The 25,162-nt window shown below is 39.8% G+C and overlaps 1 protein-coding gene across 2 annotated transcripts in view; it reads left to right on the forward strand.

The window, feature by feature from the left end:
- The window catches only part of sema4gb (sema domain, immunoglobulin domain (Ig), transmembrane domain (TM) and short cytoplasmic domain, (semaphorin) 4Gb), a 28,160-nt gene extending 5,738 nt beyond the window's left edge, over positions 1-22,422 (forward strand). For both annotated transcript variants that reach the window (XM_087784091.1, XM_087784092.1), the window contains 13 exons: positions 7,816-7,964; positions 8,682-8,744; positions 9,920-10,018; positions 10,091-10,184; positions 10,439-10,552; positions 10,937-11,091; positions 12,771-12,946; positions 14,985-15,123; positions 16,086-16,308; positions 16,617-16,732; positions 17,440-17,594; positions 18,632-18,693; positions 20,063-22,422. In XM_087784091.1, the coding sequence (XP_087640217.1) occupies positions 7,816-7,964; positions 8,682-8,744; positions 9,920-10,018; positions 10,091-10,184; positions 10,439-10,552; positions 10,937-11,091; positions 12,771-12,946; positions 14,985-15,123; positions 16,086-16,308; positions 16,617-16,732; positions 17,440-17,594; positions 18,632-18,693; positions 20,063-21,027 (2,510 nt within the window). In that variant the 3' untranslated portion in view covers positions 21,028-22,422. The remainder of the gene's footprint in view (positions 1-7,815; positions 7,965-8,681; positions 8,745-9,919; positions 10,019-10,090; positions 10,185-10,438; positions 10,553-10,936; positions 11,092-12,770; positions 12,947-14,984; positions 15,124-16,085; positions 16,309-16,616; positions 16,733-17,439; positions 17,595-18,631; positions 18,694-20,062) is intronic.
- The last annotated feature ends 2,740 nt before the right edge of the window (positions 22,423-25,162 follow it).

Consider the following 25,162-nt stretch of genomic DNA (forward strand, 5'->3'; position numbering starts at 1 on the left):
AAACATTTACACAGAGAAATGCTAAAACTCATGCTACATAACACCGTTTCTGTCAGAGAGCATTGATCATCATTTGCAGGATTTAAGTAAAAATGTTCTATTTTAAATGTAAGTTTGATTCTGTTTAATATGGAGCAAAATTAAGTTAAACCCTGAGTGTGCTCATATAACAGCGTAACAGACAATACAAACACAAGTTATAATAATTGTATTAGTATTAATTCGAATAAATTCACTGTCCTTAAGGACATAACAAAAAAAGAAGAATATTAGTAATAAATAATGTGACTACGGAGTAGTCTCTGTTCATCGCTGCAGATTTCTCTTATAGGAATGACGTCCGCATTTCTCCCTCCTCTGATTGGTCGGTTGAAGCAAAACTGTCACAAGTTCCAAAAATACTCTTTGATCTACATAGATTGCTTTGTTGCCAAAGTCTGACCGAAGAACTAGAATTGTTCTTATTAGTGACTTTATCCGTTTTTCTTCTGCTAAACACTAATTCGCAGCGTTGCAGTCGCCGTCACAGACTTTATTTCCCGGCTTGCCCTCATAGAGAGACGTCCTTGACCTACTTTGTGATCGTCAGGGGAGCAGTGTGGGCGCATGTGATCGTGGAGGATGTGTATCTCCCCACATGTGTGTCAGTGTTTGTGTAGTCGGGCAGAGTTTTTGCTTCAAAGTCTTTATTTCGTGAAGAGCGCCGACCTCTGTCACTTGCTAAAGTGACTACAGCGAGGAGTTTGTGCTGGCGGTCAGCGCCGTCTCATTAAAGATGTTTCCAGTCCCTGGTGTGCAGTTTTTATGCAGAGAAAAAATAATTATAGTTGTGTGTGTGGGTTGAGGAGGCATCGTTTTGTTTTGCCACCTATGGTTAAAGTCAGTAGGAGGATCCCTAATATGTTTTCTCATCTGGCCAGTGGGAGTTCTCATTATCGTACAGGATGGTCCGCGGATGCATCACAGCGTCTTTGTGTGGCTGTGGGGATGCTTTGAAAAAAGAAAACTATTATCAAATGACTTGCTCGGCGTTCCATGTCTCTGCTGACAGAGACAAGATTTATTCACCGGCACTAGTTTAGTGATTCAGTTTGAGGAAAGATGTTTTTTAAACGTGTAAATCAACACAAAAATGGGTTTAATAATGGACAGATAACAAAGTCTACACAAATAGTAATACACTTTTAAAGCAGCAGTACGTGAGATGAAAAGATTGTTTCTGGCTCCTCCCCATGTCAGAAGAGTCAAATGGCAAATTGATTTAATTTCTGTTGTTAATTACTGCATATACATTTGTTTATAAGACATAAATGTGTTCAACTGTGCAGTCGTGACTTTTCTAAATTTAAACAATAATTACTGAAATCATGGGAGGGGGTCTAAATGTTACGTAGTGCTGCTTCATTATACAAAAACTGCCAATTCTTACTTACCAATAGGTACCTTAGATGGCTTTTCACCATTTTTTAAACACAAAAATAACCTTATGAACAGTTCTAAAGGCATTTCTATATATATATATTTTTTTCATTCATTCTGTCCATACAGTTGAGTCATACATTATTCTTATCATCCCTGTATGATTCATCCAACCGTGCACTATTCCTGAAATACTGGAATAACTCAACCCATCCTTATTAACCTAAATGATGACTAATTTCGTCGCATTATTACTCGTCATATAAGAAAACGGTGGCCTTTCTCATCACGATGTTAATCTAGTTGACTTTCTCTGCCTCCGTTTTTGCCCAGAAGTGAATTGATGTTTATGTAATACCACAAAGTCATGTTCGTTGACTCCCTAACCCGATGAAGAAATGCAGAGAATCTTATATAAGCTGGATAAAGTTGACAACATGTGACTTTTCTGAGGCTGTCCAACAATATTAAATCACTCTTTCCCTGAAGCACTCCAAAATCTGTTCATAGGCACACACAAACACACACACACATATATATGACGTTGGTGTGTGACGTAGATCTCACGGAGCAAGTCACATGCAAATAAAGACTTTACATGGGACTACAAAGATCGAGTGCAAATGTTCACATTCTGGAGTGTCCAACTGCTCATTGTTGACAGACCTCAGTTTAGACAAACAGAGTTAAGCACCGTCAGTTACTCACACGGCTCTTTTGCTTCTCATTGAAAACCGTAGTAGAGAAAATGTAGAAGAAGAAAGATAAAAGTGTCTCCTCTCACTGACTGATTCCACCCTGCATATTTATGTGGGCACACATGCACTTACCACATATCCACGGTGGATCGACTGAGGCTGTGACTGTCTGTGTTGACTTATTGATTATAGAAGGCTTTCCACGTGTGTGCACAAAGAAAACACACAGAGAATGTTGCAAACGTTTGAGTTCCACTACAGCAGGTACCATTGTGAAAGCTGGGTAATGCCACTATTGTTGGAGTTGTTATAATTGGCCTCAGATTGACCCTAGGTTTGACTCCTCTGTGAGAGGGTTGTATGTCTTCGAGCCACTTTCATCTTGTTGTTCTGCAAACAACCGATTTATTAAACCCAACTCTCCTGACTCACTCACATGTTTCAAATGTTGAGGTCTCTCTCTCTAAGATGCACTGAGTCTCTCATCATGACCATATTTTGAACTTTTTACTTTATAAAGTCCTCCCCCGTCTGAATCTTGGCGAATGAGAGGTTACGAGAGCGGAGTCCATTATGACGTATTAATGGTCTTTACGCCTCGTGCAGCAAAGAACGCCAGGATTTTGTCTTTATGCACGAGTCCCTTGTAGGTGGCGACATACTGGATTGAGGAAACTGTGTGACAAACCTTGATGTTTGACCAATCATGGCAGAGTGGGGTGTGGTTATGGCAAACAAAATTTAATCTCCAGAAGTTTTCAGTGGGTGGGGCTTAAGCACATTTTCTCATGTAAATATTTCAATGAAAAGAGAAATTTGTACAAACAGACACATACTGATGAGTGCAATAGAGTCCAAGATATATTTAAGCGACACTTAAATCAACACATTAGTTTACCTTTAACTCTTAAATGAAATAGTCAACTTGTGCTGAAAAGCCGTCCAGGTGTGTCCTTAACCTCTTGCCCAATGTGACTGGACGAGTGTTTAACCCTAACATCCCTGTTGAACTGGGAATAAGTCAAAGCCATTTCATTTAAAAAAAAACAGAACTCAAATGGTGAGGATAATTATTTTAATAATTGAAAGCATATTTAATTTAAGTATCCTAGATTTAACCCTCCCTTGTTACTTCGGCGATAATGACTGCTCAGGCCATAAATGCTTCAAACTCTCTCCAAGCGACTGATATATTCGACCTATAAAGAGGAACAGAATTAATGTTTGATCATCTTCAGAATATCATCAATGGAGACTAAAAGCTTTCCTTGCAAAGTCATAAAGTCATCAGGGGTTTATCTGCTACATATTCATACAAGTTGTTTTTTTTGCTGTGGGCAAATAGCTTGAAAAACAAATGAACAGATTTAAAAGAGGTTTTCGGGAAACGCTGACAGTGGGACAAAGAACAAACTATTAAATGGTGTTTTTTTAAATGACCATCTAAATCCACAAGTCATTTGAAGATGTGTTTCTCTCAGTGGTGCCACTGGGTCTTAAGTAGTTTTCTACTGCTGTCCCATTGACTCATTTCCATCAACGATTCTTCAAATGCTAATGTTATGGATTCATACATATGAAATCAATTTAAGGAAAGAATATTGGGTAAAAAAGACAACGTGGGTGTCAATTTGTATTTGGTCTCGAACTGAACTTGTTCAAATGTTGTGCAGTGGATTAGTGACAAGAATACTTCAAGAGAGGCTTGCACAGGCAGGCACGGACTTTTCTGACACCAGACAAAAAGATGGCTACATCATGGAAAGGTCACTGGTCACATTATAGAAAGGTCACCAGTAAGCACAGATTTTTTAAGTGAATATCTCGGGGATTCTTGAAACATGAATCCGAACATTTCTTTGCGAAGGTCGCTCTGGTGTCTTAGGTTGTGGTGTGTGTCCAACAATGTTTCATTATCGACAGCTTATTTATCATATTATAACAATTACATTATTGAGTGTTGCTGCTATCATTTTATATATATATAAATATATATATATATACGCTAGAAGGTTTCCATACACGCGGCAGATGACGCACACGTTGACGTGGTTCTTTCATGTCGCCTTCGGCACTTGTTGTTTTCAAAGGGTGGAAGCAACAAACATGCAGGGCTTAGATGACGGATGTGTGTTTGTCTATATATGACATCGCTTGTGTGTGTTTATCCGGATGTACCCAGGTTTGTGCAAATGTAGCCCAGTGTGACTTTCCCATCTTCATACCCCCCCACCCTCCCAGCATGTCCTGAACTTCAGTGGTGATAGAGTTGTTCGCTCATATCTGAGCCCGTCAGGCTGCGACTGACTAAAGGTGACACTTGCTCATTTGACTCACTGTCACCGCTTACGTTGCTTTGCTGCAACTCTTACGGCACTAAAACACAGATAACAAAATAGTTAAAAGTCCCTTTGGTTTATCACCATCAGGGCACAATTGACACAATCGAAGGAGGAGATCAACGATAAGAAAAATCCATATGTTTAAGTAGGGGGCGCTGGTAAGTCTCTTTAGGAGATGAGGTCGCAAACTTGAAGACAGAAAGTCATGGTATAATATTAAACCACAGATTATCGGATATTATGGTTAAGCAGTTAAATAATGTATTTATCCCACGACTAGAAGAGTTCAATGTCAATTGTATAATTGTCCGTATGATGTCATAGCTATTAATGTTATTATCAAGAAAAAAAGGAAAATATTTAGATATCAGATCTTAAATTAAACTCATGGAAACTATTTTTCTTCGAAACATTTTATTTATCCAAACAAATGTACCTTTAGCTGTACGTGACATTCAAATCTACAATAAATTAAGGAAAACAAGGGGCTATATTTGACATAACTGTAGATTATCCCCTTCACCATGTAGGAAACGATAAAATATGTTATGTTAATGAGGATAAAACATTTTTTTAGGGGGTGTAGATAAGTGTCAATGGTTGGCAACGGTGCCTAAAAAGTGATGTATAGCCAATGGCGCATCTCACTCCGTGTGGTTTGATTGACAGATGAGATAAAATAAAGTGAAATCCACATTTTAGTCGATCTTCTCAGAGGCAGCGGTAGGACTGTGAGTAAGACAGTCGTCATGTGGGTAGTTTTCCATGTGACTGTCAGTCATGTGGGGAAAAGAAACCCCTGCATGTGCTGTTGGGCAACGACCCTTCCACCACTTTGTGTTACACAAGAGTCGCTGAGCCGTCGTGCCACAGCGGAGGAACTAAAAGTCATGCCTGCAGATGATCAGTATTTGGTTTGTTTAAATAGACTCGAGGGAAGCTTAGCTAATCGTTCATCTTCAAACTGGTCCGACGGCTTTAATCCTTCCTTGTTTTGAGTCGAAGGAAGACTTTTGTTTACAAGTTATTAGGTTCAGTTGTGACAAACAAACTTAGGAGGGCAAAGGTGACGGTCGCAAAGTTGATTTGTCCACATGCAGACGGAAAAACAGGAAGTGTCGGTAACAATACGCCTTTGTAAGCATTCACAGTTGTCATTTACATTTTCTCACTCTTGCACCACTGATGTGACTGATCGACTGATCGACTGAGCTGAAGTTTTAGGATGTTTGAATTATAAAGCTGTGGTGAGTTTGAAATAAGATCAGGTTCATTTTATTAAGCTAACAATCATTCACCATTTCTTGTCATTTGTGCCAACATTTCATTACAACTTGCCACTCCAAAAAACAAATGACTATATTTTGGAAGAAACAACTTGTGGATCAATAGATAAATTACCCAATGATTGAAGAGGTTCAGCCAATCACTGCCATGGTCACATGGCAACAGAAATCCATCCCATCAACATCCTGGAATCTGTGGCCCAGGAGGAAAAGATTTAGTGCCACAAAAAGTATGTGAAGGAGGAGATGAGAACTTTCATACGGGACTTAACACAAATTCAATTCAATCTCTGATTATGTATTAAGTAGTTAATAATAATTATCTTAAAAACAACTGCGGTTACTCTCAGGTTCATTTAGATGAAAAACTACTCTTGATACAAGTTAGTGTTTTAGGCACATATCATAATGATAGCATAGTTTTTTTTACAAATATATTCTCACTTAACTACACCACAATACCTGATTTATTAGTGGTTCTTGATTGTGACTTAATAAACTTACATATTAATAGTATTTTAGTTTTTGTATTGTAATAATGTGGCCGAGGAGCTAAACCAATCTGAGTAAAACTTGTAGAAAATGTATTTTTGTATTTCTTGTTCTATCTCTAAATATAACTTTCTCACGTTATTTCGGACTTTTCCCCTGCCCTTTGAATGAATATTTCTTGCCTTTAAATATTGATATCATATTTAGAAGAAAAAAATCTTTGTTTTATATAATCTTTTTTATTAATTTTTCGAACATATTTTGTTGACATATTTAGGTTTTAATTTTTGTTGATCTTTTCATTTACCCTTTTTTTGTGTTAGGCTATTTCTTTTGCCTAGACGGCCCCTTATCTCAGCCACAGTATATATAATGTGGCCCCTGTAGAAAATGCAGTACCTTCCCATGCTTTAATGTAATATTCAAAATAACTATTAAATATCACTGGTATTCTGCAGCTTGTGTTCAATTGTGAACTGGTACAGCGCCCCCTACATTTTTTTCACCAACAGCCACTGCTGGTCTGTTAGTGAGTTGAAGTATATGATATTTTAATACTTATTTAATACTTATTAAAACTCTAACATTGGTGCAGTGAGCAGTGTTTGATGAGCAAAAGGGGGGGAAGTGGGGGTCGCTAGTGATGACTTTAGGGACTAAAGGAATGTGGGGCTAATACATCACAACCCTTGCCCCAGTACTGCCACATCACATCATCACGACCCCCACACCATCGCCATCATCATCGTCATCACCATCATCACCGAGCATGTGTGTATCTGCATCTCTGTGCGGCGGCGGGGGAGGGTCTCCCGACATATTCATAAAGCTCGCTCGTCTGTCTTCCCCAGGACAGATTATTTATCCGTCCCAAAATAATTGGCCTGGGTCGTGTGTTAATATTTGATCGTGTGTATAGTTTGAGAAAACCAGGGCAGGACGCGGAAGCTGCTTTGAAAGAGAGGACGTCGTTTTCATCTCCAAGTTAGAAGATCTGTGGCAGTGCGGCAATCAGAGCGTCAGATGCAGGCGCCGATTAACGACTCATTAAGTAAATCTGTCACACAGAAGAAGAAGAAAAAAAAGAAAAAGCACAGAGAAGAATGAGCCGCAGATGTCAACAATGTCACATTGAGAAATCTGAGTCGGTGGATGGAGTTTAATCATCATTACTCTACATCCATTTTCCTTCTGAGATTATAAAGCGAGGCCCCGGAAATAAGACGCCCTATATCTGTCCCCTGGCTACGCACCAGCGTCGCTGTGGTTAATCCGCGCACTTGTTCATTTTGTTCTCGAGCTAGTGTGTTACTGGTGTGGCCAAGAGATCACAGTGTGATTCAGACTGAAACGGCTTCAATTCCAGTCAGTCGGATGAGTAATGTCATTACCCGAGTGCCGGTGGTCCTGGAAATGCACAACCACAGATTAGGAAGTAGATAAGGATTAACTCAAGGCAAGAGAGCTGACACCAGAAAAAAACATTGTCAGGTATATTGTCTATAAATGACAGTGTCTTATGTTCAGAGGTTTTTTTTGACCTCCATCTAATGTCCACATATGTCTGGTTGTCTGCAGGTCTTCTAGGCAGTTCCCGCTTCACCAGCTCCTCGCAGAACTACAGCACGCTGCTGCTGGAGGACCAGACCGGACTGTTGTACGCCGGAGGACGAGGAGCTTTGTTCGCTCTCAACACCACAAATATATCAAGTTATGCCAACCCCAGAGTGAGTCTGAAACACTGACTGAAGACATGATCTTTAATAAATAATTTGACAGATTTAAGAGTTGATTTTATACAGAAACTATAGTTAATATCATTATATGTATAAAATTGTCAGTTGAAAATAATCCCAGCTCAGAATGAAAGTTGTTTTATTCACGTCTTTTGGTCCATTGTGAGTGAGATTAGTGCATTCAATTATACTTAACAATAATAAAAATACAATTTAACACTTGGAACATGTAAATGTGTAAATGTATGACAATTATAAAGAGGTTATTTGATTTGTTTCAAGTCTGTTTAACCTACACCACATCACAAACTTGTGTTGACCTGGAAATCTGAAGACGTTTGGCTCCGAGGCAATAAGAATAAAGTCAGCATAACATCTTGGCTTCATCAATTATTTGCCACATTTGAGGATGAAACAGCGAGATTTCTCAGAAAAAAAGCTTTTTGTTCTCCTACTATTTGAAGTTTCTCACAGGGGCAAACTAATAATAGACCTAAGCAGATTGAGCAAATCCCATCGTGTCCGTCCAATTTTACGGATATTGGAATAAACTCCGATGGAAACGTTCCTGACGAGTCTGTGACAGGTTTTTTGTCGTCCTGTTAAAATACATTCTGGCCTTCAGTTCTCCTTATTACACTTCACGGCTTGTTTATTAATAGACATTGTAATGTAGTGAAGCACTCCATATAGATCTTCTCTTCACAGATTGAGTGGGACGCGTCTTCCGAGCAGAAGAAGCAGTGTTTGAACAAAGGAAGAGACAACCAGGTACGTCTGTGCCTCCCGGGATTCTCTCACACGAGAAATGTATCAGTTGTTGAAGAAATGTGAGGAGAGCGGGAAGAAGGCTTTGAACTTCTGGGATGTCAGACAAAACAATTATTATGGCACTTGTCAAATTAAACACAGAAGAAATGCTATTTATAGTATTTTCAAGTTGCACTTATGCTGAATTTTATTTTATTCAGTGAAGCCAAAGATAAATTAAATCAACTAAAAATAAGAAGAAAATAAATATGTTAAATAGTTATATTATTAATAATAATTACAAACAGGATATACACGTTTTAAAGTAATTCTTTTGAATATATCTTCATTATAATGCTAGTGTAGCTTAGCAGCAGGGTTTAAGACACCTGATATGAAGTAAAATCAAACAGTTGTATCTGACGGTGTTTTTACTTTATCTTTATAATTCATATAGTGTATTCTCCTTATATTTTATTACATAAGAGTATAACTTTGTAAGATCTTTAACATGTCAATAAGAAACAGAGGATGACATTATCTGATAATCTAAGTTAGCTCAATAGTTAGTCTTTGCAGAGTAAAACTAAAGCTTGAGTAAAATATGACCAGGGAAGCCTATTAAAGTGAAATTAATATTTGATGTTAAATAAAGAACCTCAAACCAGTTTAAACACATTTTGAGGTTAGAGAAAAAACGTTTTATTTAAGCTGAATGTGACGCTAGCGTAGCATAACAGAATGACTTTAGACGGCTTGAAATTTTTTTTGTAAAAAATGTATTTTTTCATGCATTTATCTCAAAAATTTATTTTATTTTCACCTTTTTTGCATTTATATTTTGAGACTCAAGCATCCAAAATACAAGAGTGTTGCAGCCTCCCGATAGTCCAAGCCTCTCTTAGGATAATGAAAAGATTCACATAAAAAAAGTTGGTATTCTTAGTTTCAAAGTTTTCAAAGACTTGATTTTAGCTTCTAAGTTTTTCTCCAACCTTGATTTTAAAGGCCTTTGTAATGGGAAATGCTATGTTAATGTGAAAGTTAACCTACTTTTTTTGAAGCTCAAAAGAAACCAGATTAATGTTTATAAAAAAAGAAAAGAAAATGAATCACCTCTACTCAGTTTTGTTGACAGATCTGTGCCGCCTTTTTTTATTTCAAAGCAAAAATAAGTGCTTTGTTGTTTTTTCCAGACAGAATGTCATAATCACATCCGCTTCCTGCAGCGATACAACGAAACTCACCTGTACGCCTGCGGAACAAATGCATTTCGACCTCAATGTGCTTATATCGTAAGACGCCTCACGGGAATCATTTGTTGTGTTTCATGGTTCAATTTGTCAGGCTTTGTTTTGTTCATTTAGGATGCAGAGCGGTTTAACTTCTCATCTGGGTTTGAAGATGGAAAAGATAGATGTCCATACGACCCGGCTAAGGGATACACGGGTCTGCTTGTAGGTACGATTTACACAGGAACCTGTTTCCTACGTGTGTAGAATTGTTCATCATTTTTAAATAATAAAATAACATTTAATACTTTTAAAGTTTATTTGAAAAAAGACAAGTTAATTTCAAAGAATCTTCAATAAGTATAAGGTATATCTGAGTATGAAACTCTACTCTCCTTAACAAAAGATATTTTTAACATGCTACTCTCCATCACATTATGTTGCCGTTTAAATTAAGAATATAACTTTATATCTCTTGGTCAGATGGAGAAATGTTCACAGCATCCCAGTACGAGTTCCGCAGCTCTCCAGATGTGCGCCGGAACTTCCCATTCCCCACTCTGAGGACAGAGGAGGCCCCCACTCGATGGCTTCTGGGTAATTACATAAACCCACGTTTGTGGGTTTTCTCATATAGTCCCCAAAAGCTATTTTCTTTTCACCTTTAGGAAGCAGAACATTTATCAATGAGCCATAGCAACATTGTTCTCAGTGTAAATACAGATCAATTTTTTTTCACTCTTGTGCACATAAAACAAACTTTCAGGTTCTTTAGTGACGCCTCTCTGGATTAGCCAAGGAGCCCTCTGACCCTGGCTTGCCAGGACTGGACGGAGTACAATGAATGTTAAAATCCTGACCCCCAGGATAAGACGCAGTGCAGCCCTACCTGCTTTTGTTGTGAACGCTCAGCAATTCCTCGGTTTCCATGGAGACGTTTCCTAAGCTGCTAATGGCTGGTGCTAATGTGTGTGTTTACAGAGGCAGATTTCGTGGGCTCCGTCCTGCTGAAGGAGAGCATTAACAGCTCCATCGGAGATGACGATAAGATTTACTTCTTCTTCACCGAGAGAAGTCAGGAGCAGATCGCCTACCCGAGTCAGACCAAAGTGTCCAGGATCGCTCGTGTCTGCAAGGTCTGGACACAGACACACACACACACACACACACACACACACACACACACACACACACACACACACACACACACACACTTATAGATAGAGTTACTCTCTCACCTGCCTCACCTGAGGCTGAGAGTCATTTTGTTCTGCAACCAGTGCAAGTCTGAACAATAGCCCTCGGGGTGTGATGGGATGATACTCTAAAATGAGCAATAAGCAGAAATATAAATATGTATAACTTCAAATTCCTTAAATATAACTTGAAAAAAACTGATTATGTCGGCAGAGTAAAAAATCAAAAGAAGCAAACAAAAAATGGCATTGAAGAGATGAAAAAATGTTTCTCGACAGAGATTTGTGCCACTGTTGCCAGGCAAGCTCCCACCAACCTCACTAGGTTAATGCCAGTGTTAGAGGAGGAGGATGGGCAGAGTGGGGGACTGGGGGGTCTCCTCCTCCTCTTTCTGCCTCTCACTCGGCTTCACTAGTGATCAGCATCTACGGTCTAGACAGCTAACCCACCAACCTCTCCTGGAGGTCTTTTTTTTGTTCTCTTTGTTGGTGTGACAGGTCTTTCCCGAGCCATGTCACGTTGGTTAAATCTCTGGTTCCTGTGAGACCATCAATCAGAGTTGTGTCTTATCCTGTCAACATAAAACTTGAATGAGTGCAGCAGAGGTTGTTGTGGATCTAGGTTACAAAAAAGTTATTTCCTCATATGATGATAAAACATTAACAAGTGCAGCCTTGTGAAGTCAGTCCATGACTGACTGCAGCGTCTGGCTATGAATTTGTTTGTTTGTCTGTGAACCAAAGGGATGTGTGTGGGGGGGGGTGGGGGAGCAGGATGTGTGAAAAATGGGTTTGACATGTATCACAAGAGACTTTTCTACGGATGATATAAACATCCTGTTGTACGACTGTAACTCCTCATCATGGAGTAGCATGGATTTTATGAGACAAGAGGGTCAGATGTCCAGCATCCTTTATTTACTTTTTGCACCACCTGCTCCGTCACCGTCACACATCCCAGACAAATGGGTCGCAGCGACGATCTCCAGAGAGAGACACAGGCGAGTGTCTGAACTGGGTCACAGTGCAGATGTTGGTCCAGATCTTTTGTGCGCTGGCCAGACGACACGCCGACACCAAAGACACCGACAGAAGCTCAGGGCTGGAACAATTTCTCGGCTCATTTCCTCCAGAGTTATCACGTTTCAAGGGACCTCGGGATTTAGTGGACGTGTAGGATAATAATTCCTCCTGGTGAAAAGCTAAATAACAAGCTTTTGAACCTAATTTCTAACTCGAGAAAATCTTCAAACTCGTACCTAGTTGTTTATTTTTCCATTAATTTCATTCCACTGATTTCCTAATACCAACTTAGCGTGAGAAACCTTTACAGGTCGCCAGTGCAGCAAGACGAATAACCATTCCTGTTAACATTCACATCTACTAGATCTATGATCTATAAGATGAAACCAGAATAAACCCATGAAAGCTCGGGCAATAGCGAATCCACACGAAATAAGCCAGGTTAATTCTAAGAGTTGCTTAAAGCTGAAATCAGACCTACAACCTTCTTACTCTTAATTCTCCTTGTAATTAGTTTTACAATATTCTCTAGTTTGTGTAGCTTTGCATACTTTACTTTTCAACCCTGCTGCAACCCCTTCATTTCATTTTTTTAGACGGACTGGGGAGGTCAGAGGACCCTGCAGAGGAAGTGGACCTCCTTCCTCAAGGCCAGAATGGTTTGTTCGGTTCCAGAATATGAGCTGCACCTCAATGTCCTGAGGAGTGTGTTCGTCCTGCGGGGACGAGACCCCCAGAGCAGCGTTATCTTCGGCGTCTTCGGTCTTGAATGGTAAGAAAGACGTTTAATTCATGATTTAAAGTCGCTTTCTATGTGGTAAATATCTATATTTTACATTGAGTTTAAGTATTTCAGATAAATGCTAGAAACAGTTTGACTGATGAGTCATCATTTTATTCCCCCGCAACCTTTTACACACCTGTGGCCTTATGCTTCTGTGGGTTTCACAAGAGCAGATGTTCAAGAGGTTCAGCTTCTCTCCTTCAGTTCTTCTCTGTAAAATCAGAGGAATTTCTAAGTTATCTACCTGACACGTCTGCCCATTCCTGCGCACATTCTGGCAACATCTCACCAAAAAAAGATCCAGGAGGCATCAGTACCAAATGCAGATCAACATTTAGCATTAGTTTTACTCTCCCTCTATTTCTAAGTCCAGAAACCCTGTAAAGAACATTTATTTTCCAGCTGCTTGTATCTCTGATCTTCTTCTTTCTGTCGCTTCACAAGGGTTGCTTAACATAGAACGTTGGTTTGACCTTTGGCTCAGCTCTTTCTTCACCATCTTTCAATTCCGACATCCTCCCATCCTCCTACATGGGCCCAAATTAGTCTTATAAAAAATGTCAACACTTTTAAGGTCGATTCAATGCTGTCCAATCCTTAAAAAATGTCCTACAACCTTATTCTGAATTTTGACATCCACCGGTTACTAAAACTTATTTCCTAAATTAATTTTCCCAAGACATTAATAAAGTTAAATCTAATCTAGCCTCTGTTTTGACATTGACATAGATCATTGTGAACATGTCAGAGTTTATACAGATGAATCCTCACAGTTTAGACAACAGAGGCCTTTCCCAACAAATTCTTGCTAGCATCTCTACTTTGAAGACATGGGTTGGGGAAGTTTTTAATCGAGGGGGTACCACCATGTTGAGGGGAAGTCTAGTATAGGCGGAGAACAAAGCAGGGGAAGAGGAAAGTGAAGCCGGTGTAGACACCTGTCAGAGATATTTTACTGAAATCGAAGGGAAAGGAAACATTGATAGTATATGACGGTAGTTAGACTCAGATGTTCAGGATATTAGACCAGGAAGTTTCTCGTTCATCCAGGTCATGGCTATCTAAGTGGTTCCAAAGTGAGTCAAATGGACCGTGTAGAGTTCTTGGAAGACGTTTCGACTCTAATCCAAGAGGGTTCTTCAATTCCCAAGACCACGAGTTTGAACGGAGGTACGAGGAAAAAGACGAAGGCAGCCAATGATGGCCAGGGAGGACACTCAAGCTAGGCTTAGCTAGAGGAGGATGAACATAAATACAGACAACAATGGAACAGCTTTATTCACTATAATCAAATTGTCTGGCATCATAAACAATATCTCCTTGCAGTCTGTGAAACTATCCTGCTCTGGTGTGAGAGTGAAACATAATCTATTTTCACTTGTCACTTTTTTTCACACCTCGATTCTTCCATTATTCCCTCTTCTTCTCATTCTCCACTGCTTTTTCCTCCTATTTCCTATCCGCTGCAGTCGTTTGCCCGGTGAAAAACTCCACCTGGTGAGATATTAGTCATTGATAAGCGACTCCGGCAAGAATTGTTCACTGTTTTGATCCTGCTTTCACTGCCGTTCCCGGTTTTCTCACCTGAATGCTTTTGAAGTCGGCCTCACAATGGACACAGGAATGTGACGCAGACTTGACTAATATCACCTGGAGTAATCACACGGATCCGAGTCATCGGGTCGGACAAAGCAGCGCTGTCACAGGTGCATCCCCGAAACCACAAATGAGGCTTTTTTTTTGAATGACTCATCAGGATTTGGTGGAAGAAGAAGTAAATTACACAGTAGTCACTAAAGCCACTCCCACAAGTCCATTCAGCAGCGTGCCGGAGAATGTGCCGCACAAGGGAAGCTCACTAGAAAGAAGTCCGTCTGAAGCTTTTCACTCGTCGGCCGTCAGTTTGGATGTTTGAAATTGGATCCGTTCGCCCTGCTCAGCTCTGCTGATAATCACCTCCCGGTTTTTGCAGAGTTGAATCATCATTGTGTTCCACTGATGAGGGTGTCGGGGTCTTGTCTTTCAGGAAGAATATCAAAGCCTCAGCCATCTGCCAGTATTCCTTCTCTGATGTGCAGAAAGCTTTTGACGGCCCGTACATGGAGGTGCAGGACTCCAAGTGGAGGGAGTACACAGGGAAGGTTCCAGAGCCAAGACCTGGATCTGTAAGAATCAGCTTCTTTTAAAGCTTATATAGCAACTACATTTCTTCAGGGGCCTCATTTTCTACTGTTTTGAGGGGCCAGCATGCATAAAATAAAGGAGCGAAAATCTAAATATGATGGAAAACTTAAAGAAAAAATAAAAGTTGCAAAAGAAATGTAATAAAATCAGGAAAAATATTATATTTTATGTATTTTATATTACTTTTATTTTTTATTCCAATATTTTTTTGTTTACTTTAATCTTTCAGAAGGGCAGTGAATACTCACACAAATGTTCAAAGTCCTAAAACAAAAACCCTGTAGTCACTTTCAGAGTTAAAATAGTAATGAATGTGTAATAAATACATATAATGTGTAAATAAATTATAAAATATACATTTAAATGGAAACTAATGTATTGATTTATGTGTGTCTTAAATAGATGTTGGACTCTATTGTATCATCAGTATGTGTCTGTTTGTAAAAAACTCTATTTTCATTAAAAAGGTGCTTAAGCCCCTCCCTCTGAAAACAGTTTTTTTCTGGAGATTAAATCTTGTTTACCATAACTCGCATACCAATCTGCAATGATTGGTCAAACATTAATGTTTGTCACTGTACATCATCAATCCTGGAAGTCTTCACTTCCAAGGGACTCATTGCATAAATAATGCCAATATACTGTATTATATTATATCACATCATAATGGAGTCTGCTCTCGTAACCTCTCGTTTGCCGAGATTTCAGACAACTTTATAAAGTAATACATTCAAAACACGGTCATGATGAGGAACTTACTACTAACTTGGCGAGGAAGAATTCAATATTTGAATCATGAAAGTCAGGAGAGTTGGTTTTTCATTAGTTGACTAAAACAAATAGTTGATTTCTAAATAAACATTCTAAGCTTCTGCACAAACTCAACTGTAAGGAGGATACAATACAAGTCACTTTCTTAAAGTGTTAATATTTCCATCAACAGTGTATCACAGACCTGCACCGGTCACAAGGCATCAATTCATCTCGAGACCTGCCTGACATGGTCCTGACCTTCGCCCGGCGACACCCTCTGATGGCCACTCAGGTGTTGCCCATGGGTCTGCGGCCTCTGATGTTTAAAAGAAGCGTCAACTATGTCAAAATTGCTGTGCATAAGCAGCTCGCGGTGGATGGGAACACCTACACTGTTCTATTTCTGGGGACCGGTGAGTAGAACATGTGACTGTTGATTTGTGTTCAATACAGATGTGTAGTTACAAATATCCACCAGTAGGGTCTGGGATTGACACACTGCATAATATTGTTGTATTGATTTGTGGTTAAGAAAGCAACTAATGTTACCAGTTACTGGAGGAAACTAACTCATCTGCATCTGGAGGGCTTACAACTTGTAATATCCCAAGCAAAGAGCAGCTTAATCAGTTAAAACCCTGAGGCTCTGTGGTCGTCTCTTTTCATTTCATTTTTCAATCTGGATAATCCTTGTTTGACAAGGTTGTTTCGTCCCTAACAGATGAAGGCTGGCTGCACAGAGCAGTGGATATTGATGGAGAAATGCACATCATTGAAGAGCTGCAGTTGTTTGACAAACCTCAGCCCATCGAGAGCATGGTCATTTCCAAGAGCTTGGTAGGTGGACTCTTGAACGTTTACTTGCTTTGATAGTCAGAGTTGAACCTCCTGTGGTTCCTCACGTATGGACATGACGTGTTTGTCTCTCAACACCATGATACTTCCTTTTTTTTAACCTTGACCTATGAGTCACATCTAGCAACTTGTCTGTAGACACATTATTTAACACATACTATCGTGTATTGTTTTGTTACTTCCTACTAGCAAGTAAACTAAAATTGTTAATTTTTCGTTTGACTCTTATTCTGTTTTATCACTGTCACTCTAAAAGTGATAACAAAAGTGATGTCAGTTAAAGAAAAGCAACTAAAAGAAGAGCAAAGGAGTCATTTAAAAAAAAAAAAGCAAAGATTATACGTATAAAAAGTTGAATCAAACTTTTAAACCAATTAAAAGTGGTAGTAACAACCAAACTGTCTACATACCAGGAACTCTTCCTTTACCTTTTAATCTTATTCGTATGTTTTTTTCTTCAAGAAGTTATTATAACTTTGAGTCATTCTTATCACCCCCTACAATTAAGAATGATCTACCAAAGACCATCAATAAATTAAGTTTTCAAATTTAAAAAGTATTCTTAATCACAAATAAGCATCTTATCATTTATATTGCATCCCCAAAAATGGGTAAATAGTATAATAAATACTTCCAAAGACTAGACGAAGGGCTGAAGAAGAACAGGTCTTAATCATAGTGTTTTACAGGGCAGCATCTACGTGGGCTCCGATTCTGCCGTTGTTCAAGTGCCCATGTGCACGTGCCAGAGATACACTTCCTGTTACGACTGCATCCTCGCCAGAGACCCATTTTGTGCTTGGGATGGTGGAGCATGTGTTGAAGTCTCCGTACAGAGAAACAGGTAACGAACAAAACCATTTTACGGAGGGTACACTGTTATAGTGCATATAACAAATTTTGTGAATACATTAATATATTTTCAATATTTTAACATTCTTTTAAATCAGGGAACATGTTCGACTCTTAGTATGAACCAGAGGTGAGGCCATGATATGTACTCTAACTTTTGTGGGTAGATGTCAAAATGAAGACGGGCCAAGTAAAAAAAAGGCCTCAATATAATAGTAAAACATGACAAAAAAAAACACTTGGGTAACAAGTAACTAACACTCAGTTGAACTATTGTAAATATAATGTCACAAACTATATGAGGCGGAACACAACTGCAGGATCGAGAGACCAGAGGAATATTTTCTTAAAGGGAATAAATAAAAATGTAATATTCAACAAACAACCCACTCAATACAAAAATACAAAGAAAAAAGAAACAAGAAAAAGGTCAAAATATCTAAAAATCCAGAAACCAAAGCGACCACTTAACCAAGGAATAAAAGAGGAAACAAATGAAAGGACAGGGAACATGGAAACAGAAAAGAAAGCACAGCGGTCAAACGCTCACGAACAAACTACAAAGTACACACAGGGGAAAACAGCAAAAATACAAGAATTCTGATAAGAATTATCCAAAAAGAGAAACACGAGTAACAACTACAAAGCAGTTCAGGGAATAATTTGACCTGGCAGACAGGTCTGGACTCAGGTGAGGATTCTTGATACATGAAGGTCCAGCCGTTTGCCATCAGTCAACTCAGGGAAATGTAAATAGAGAGGAAGTGAGAGTGAAAAAATTACCAAAATGTGAACTAAAAAAGAGCTAGGGTCATGACATGATCATGGCCTTTTTTCCTTTTTATTACAGAGCATGTTTACTAAATATTAGCACACTTAAAATGCAATTGAAAAAATATGTGAAGTTAGAATTAGAGAATGTATCTAATATACAGTATATTCCATTTATATATCAATTTCAGGACGAACAATTTGGTCATCGTGATATCTTTGGACAGTGAAATATGAAACTGGATGATTTTGTTTCAGGTCTAATCTCACCCAGGACATCAGGACGGGGAGCAAAGGCTGCAAGAAGAACTCCAGGACAGGTACACACACATCCTGATGAATCCATCACGTTTCATAGTTTGACATTCATTTGAATGATTAAGTGGAGATCTCCCCTCCTCCTCCACGCTCGGGCAGGGAGCGGCTATTATGAGATTTCATTAGTGATCTTGACCTTCCTCTGGAGTCCTGATCTGCACTTTCTCAACTTCTCTCTTGATGGAGGAGACGTGGACCGAGCTGCTTTGAAATACGACTGGTGATGCTGGAATGATAGAGCAGCACTGCTGTGACCTGACATTTGGATCTGCATCGTTCTACCTCCTGTCAAATTCTGCAGATTTTACCTTAACAAACTCTTCACGTGGATGTTATATTCAGCAAACTATAATTACTCCTTTAATCAACTGGAGAGGTTCTTCTATCTCATGTAAAAATGATATAGTACAAGATCTGTCATGGAGCCAGAAATAGGAGATACAAGCAGAAGCAGCAGCTCTGGTCTGTCTCCTCGAGACACAGACTTGCCCAGACTAAAGATTTGACTAAATTTGCACGGCGTCCTTGAGTGCAGAGTAAGAGGCCTGTAAACATAATGTATTATTATTACAAGACTACAACTAGATTATTTTTGCCTGAAAATAACAGAACAAATTCAAAATGAAAGAGCGATATTTATTAATATTCATCTTTTTATCAGTATCATTATTATCATTATTTTTTTAGCAATAATTAAAAATACAAGTTAGATATTTTATTGAAAGATTAAACCATTATTTTTAATAATAGTTAAAATAAAACACTTATATTTATAAAGTTGTTTTTTTTAATAATAAATAATACAATGCAGATATGAATTATTTATTGTCTTGTCTGTATTTCATTATTTCAGTTGACTTTTTATTTTCTCCTTAAGGACAGTCCATTTTAACTGACGTTTCTTCGTCCATGTTCACTATAATGACGCTGTTTCCGCGATCCTCAGGGTTTATATAGGTCGTTGACCGTATTATGCAACTTGCGGTATTATCTAATGTGTTGATATCAAACACGTTGGATATTTTTGAATGTCCGAAACTAGGGAAAGACTGGCACGAAATGCGGCCGCAGACTGCAGAAGACGTCTTACATTTAACAATCAGGATGACTCGAGGACGCAGAGACTCCAGCAAGTCTTGCCAATGATTTACTGAAAGCGTCCGTTTTTATTACGGGACTGTGAACATTGTTTGCTGTATGCCAAGCATTAGTCACTTCCGTTTCTAACTACAGTGCAAAAGCCTATAGAGAATCATTGATGACTTTAAACTGTCTCAAGCTGTGTGTGATTACTTGTCTATATATTGTTTTCTTCTCCATGATTTCTCCTTAAATAAGAATTCTATTGATCAACTGCTGTCTGTTCCGCAGTTGTCCATCGGAGGCGCTCCGTCATGTCAGGGGATGACGTGCTGCTGCAGTGTGAGCTTCACTCCAACCTGGCAACACCTCGCTGGACGCTAAACGGCCGAGAACTCCAGGGGTACGACCTGAATTCGGGCTACCGCGTGGGCACAGATGGACTACTTATAATCGGGGCTCGTTCTAAGCAGAGCGGGTCCTACAGCTGCTTCGCCGTGGAGAACTCTGTGTCGGTCCTGGTCTACCTGTACACGGTCCGTGTGCACACGGACACCTACTTCCCCGTAGAGACCACCGACACGATGACACCCTCCACTTCCACGAGTCCGACCGCTCCTAGCACCACTACCACAGATGGTCCGGTGACCTCACTTCCTGTGCCACTGACGCCGGGGCTCCAGCTCCAGAGCTTCAGGCACATGGAGGCGGTGTACATCTCCCTGGTGGCCGTCCTCGGAGGACTCTGCCTGGTTCTGTCAGTGGTCCTGCTCTACGTGAGCTTCTGCACCCGACGGACCTCCCAGTCCAGGAAGTACAGCCACCAGGCGCTGACGGTCCTGGGGGAGCCGGAGAGAAAACGAAGCTCCCACTTCGAGATGAAAACCATCTCCAACCACTGCAACGGCCGGCAGGGTCGACGCTCCATCTCAGTGCCGACGTTCGGCGACATGAGCGACGGCTTCCTCCAGATCATCCCGGGCGACGGGCAGCTGTCTCCGAGTAAGACCCCGCCCCCTGCCCCTCCTCTACCGATGCCTCCTCCGCTGCCCAACCTGGACTACACCAACGGGCTGTCCGCGACCTTGCCCAGCGTTCTGAGGAAGATGAACGGCAACAGCTACGTTCTGCTGAGGCAGGCCGACCCCGAGGGCTCGTCTCCCCTCTACCACTCCTTCACGGAGGAGCTGAACCGGATCCTGGAGCAGAGGAAGCACACACAGCTGGACCTCACGCCCGACGAGAGCTCCATCTAGGAATCCCCTTCCCCTATCTATTTATTGTATCCCTACAATGTGCATATGCTTCTGGTTCTCTTGGAGAACTTAGGCCTCACGAAATGAACTCTGAATCAGGAACTTACCTCAACCCAGGTTTTCGGCCAAAAGGGAGAATCTGACTGATATTTTTGTGTAACTTTTCAGTGCCATTTGATATTAGCCTTCTCTGGAGCTTTGACGTGACACTTCCTGCCAATGCCTTTTGTGCAATCGTTACATGAAGAGTGTTCTTGTTTGTAGGAGTCGCCCATTATTCTTCACATATCCCAGACTCTCATCCTACGTGAGGCACCTTAAGTCTCCTGTGTTCGTCCAAACCTCTCTTAGTTACAAGAAGTATTTTGACGATGCATTAAATAACTGAGTCTTGAGCTTTTTAGTCGAATCACCGTATTTTTTATGGTTTGGTTTTTTACTTAAAATGTTGGTTTAGTTTATGAAAAGTCAATCTATAACATAACCACAAGAAAAGAGTAATTGTTAATAGGAAAACTTAAGATTTGTCTTAATGGTGTGAGATTTATTTTCAGAAAAAAAATTAAACACACGAAAAAAAATGGTTTAATCTTTCATTTAAGCTAAACAAATTTAGGAAAAGGTAAAATATCATCAAAAGCCGAAACATTGTCGAATTTTAAAAAAAACAGTGTATTATTTTTATCTTTTATTGCTAGATGACGTTCTTGCTTATTTGCATAAACTGTGTTTTGCAGATTTTTGTTTATTAGTGTGAAGGTTTGCTCTGTATCTAGAAGACTTGATGATAGTTTAAAAACAGTTATGTTAAAGTCTCTTTGCTTTAAGGTTAAAGCATGTGTTCATTGTTACCATTCTTACTCATTTGGAGACAAAATGCATTAAAATGTGGAAGTCCAGATCCACTGATGCGTGTCTTTATCATTTAATGCTTGGCTCAGCAAGATCATAGCTATTATATTCTAATGAAAGTGTGTCCTTGTGCCTGTGTAACAACCTCCAAATGAAGCTGGGATGGAAAATTAAAAAATATGAAGGTTCTTGTCGATATACTGACCTATGATATAAATAAATATTACTTACTTACTTACTTATTATGATGCTAGTGTTTAAGATCAGGTACAGAGATTATTGGCGTCAGCAATAATCAGGAAACTTACAAAAACAAACGAATATGATGGAAAATAGGTGCATGTTTGTGCTTCATTTGGTGTAGAGTATGTTTTTTTTATGAGGAAGCTTGTTTGCTAACAAACACACACAGTAAATCCATAATTTATCCCAAAAGTATTTAACATAATATCCAAACGAAACTCATACTTCCTCTAGGGGGGTCATTATTCAAGTGCAGTCAACATTATGTTTTGTTTTACTCCTGACTCAGAATGTGTAACTATAAGACGGATCATGTAGAAATGTTTTTAAGAGCGAACAAGCAATTTAAATTATGTTTTTCAATTAGAATTAGTTCAATCATTTTATCGCTCTTTAAATTATTAGTTTTTTTTGCAAATATTTCTTGTCCCTTTAGGTTGATATGGGAATAAAAAGGTCTTTTTTTAATTGTTTTTAAAACATTAAAGTACATAAAAGGAAATTACCGAATATTTTTTCTACCCCTTCTTTCTTCACAACAATCTAAGAATCAAATGTGACCCCGGGTATATTCAGAGTTCACCCCTGCGTTAGTGACAAAGTGACACTTGGACTGGACTTAAACTAGAACTTTGTATTTTCAAACTTGAAACAACACATCCTGATGTGTTTTATTGTGTGAACCTTCTGTGTCTGACACTTAAACACTTAAATATCTTTTCTATCTCCGAACCTGTGACATCAAACGATACTAAGTGAAACCAGAGAAGAATCTTTCACAGCAGGTTCACGGTCTCATTGGCTTACCGGCATCGAACCAAAAGAAAACACTAGACTCGGAAAGATAAACAGCGTTCGGACTAGAGTTGTTTTGAGAGGTTGTTTGGTCGAGTTCAAACCGTATTTGCTGTAGATTCACACAGAGCTGGAGTCTGTGCAGAACAGACCTTCACATTTCCAGCAGCGTCAGTGTTTTCCACACATTATAGATCGAGGCCAGAACAACAACAAAAAAGAACTCTCACAGTACAAGGTGAGCGCCGAGCCACGTGGTTTTGCACAAGAGCGACGGCAAATGTGTCGTTTGAAGAGTCGGCCGTGTTTTAACTACAGATCCGTCTCTTTCAGGGAAGTGTTGAATCAGCAGAAGGTCTCTGCGGAGGCTCGCAGGGAGAATCTGGGATGAGGGCTTCATGTCGGTTGGGCGTCTCGGCAGGTAGAGCGAGTCAGGCAAATTGTGCCGGAGCGAAGCAGCGAGACGATGATGGAACGAGACAGGCCAGCAGGACTTCTCCTCAACCGCCTGCTTCAGACGTCAACCGAACATACTCACAGACGAACGCACAGTCGAGCACTTAACGCTGGACTCTCACTGGCTGCCAGTGCCATTAATTTAAAATTTGAGTCCTTTTTTTTTGCTGAAGATGATCAAAGTTTTTATGCCACGTAAACAAACTTTACTTTTATTAGATTGAGAAATGCTGATTCAGGGTTTTTTTTTTATGTTTCAACGGACTGAGTCTCATCCCTCTATACATCTATTTATAGTTAGATTATATTTGGCCAAGTATCGATTATAAAGATTGGGATAAAAACGTCCTTTTTTTTCCTGGCAGTAAAGGCCTCCCTTTAGATCACTATAGTACGGTCATTTCTGAAGTAGCTTGAAAAGTGTGGACAGCCCTCGCTAGGACCATAAAAATAATTGTAAGACACTTTAAATGGAAACAAATATTAATCATAATAATAAAGAATATCTCAGATTTTTTTATCTGCTCAAAGCAGAAGCTGTCTAAGAAAAAAAGATGTTTTATTGTTTTAGACAATGGACCAGAAATATAATACCAAATTCAAAACATCTCTAGTACATGATCACAGGCAAGTTGACCCCAAGCTGTAGTTTAAATTCTGGCTCTTGGAGGTCTCACGCCCTTAATTCCAAAGGTTCCCAGAGTGTAGTTTGCTTCCCATAAAACGCTTCGGACTCGTCTTCACATCAACCCAGAGGGACTTTCCATAGACAATTCACCGGCATGAATCGTAGGTGGTTTGATTCAGTTTGGCACTTGGATCGTCAGTTGTCTGTCGGCCCCCGGAATATTCTTTTGAGCCCTCCACGCTTGGAACCAGCAGTGTGTCCCCTCAGCTGCCACAGCTCATTTATTCCCTCCTGCTGCTCAGAAACAATTAAAATCAAGATCATCTGGTGTGAAAAATGTCAACAAGCCTGAGGGGAAGTCTGCAAAATGACATGCAGAACATGCCTAAACCAGATTCAGATCTCCAGACGTCCTGGGCTGTTTTCGGCTTTCGGCAAGTGTCAAGGCCACTGGTTCTGCGGGGAGTTTGTCTCACGGGGTCTGGCTGCTGGTTTAACACACTCGTGATAAGACAGGCAGCTCCGAACATAAGCTGAGGGCTTGTAAATTAACCATCACTCAGTGGCATCTTGTCGGTATCATAGCAACCCAGGGTCTCTTGCAGGGTCAGCTGCTGATCAGTGGCAGCACAGTTCGATTGACGCATCAGTTTTTCATTCTTAAATGTCAAGAATGATATCTGCTGTTGCTATGGTGTTTGCCACTTTGGTGTTGCTATGCAAAAAAAAAAACAAGTGGAAACTAAAGTTCCTTCTTTGCCCAACGTTGTGTGTTCGGAGTCGTCTCGACACCTGGACGCCAGAGTCGTGCTGTGATGATGGAAAGGAATAAAAACCTGCAGAGGCTGTCACACACACACACACACATATATATATCGATTGTGTAGGCCAAACAAAAAAAGGTAAATGGGTGTCATTCGTCAAGTGTTGAAACACAGACGCCAAAGTGAGCTCATGATGCAGACGAAGGACCGGTTTGTCTGACAAGCTGTTCAAATAAAAGATCTAAATTTAACAGAAACTTTCAGAGGAAATATTATTATTGCTTGGAGAAACTGATGTGGAGATTAAATAGCCGGCGAGGCAGCTGACGGTTCTCTTGCGAATTAAGATAATAATAGGTTGTTTTTTTGGACCATTCATGGGAAAGTCGCACAAAAC

This window comes from Callionymus lyra, chromosome 2, assembly GCF_982586985.1.
Source record: "Callionymus lyra chromosome 2, fCalLyr1.hap1.1, whole genome shotgun sequence".
NCBI lineage: Eukaryota > Metazoa > Chordata > Actinopteri > Syngnathiformes > Callionymidae > Callionymus > Callionymus lyra.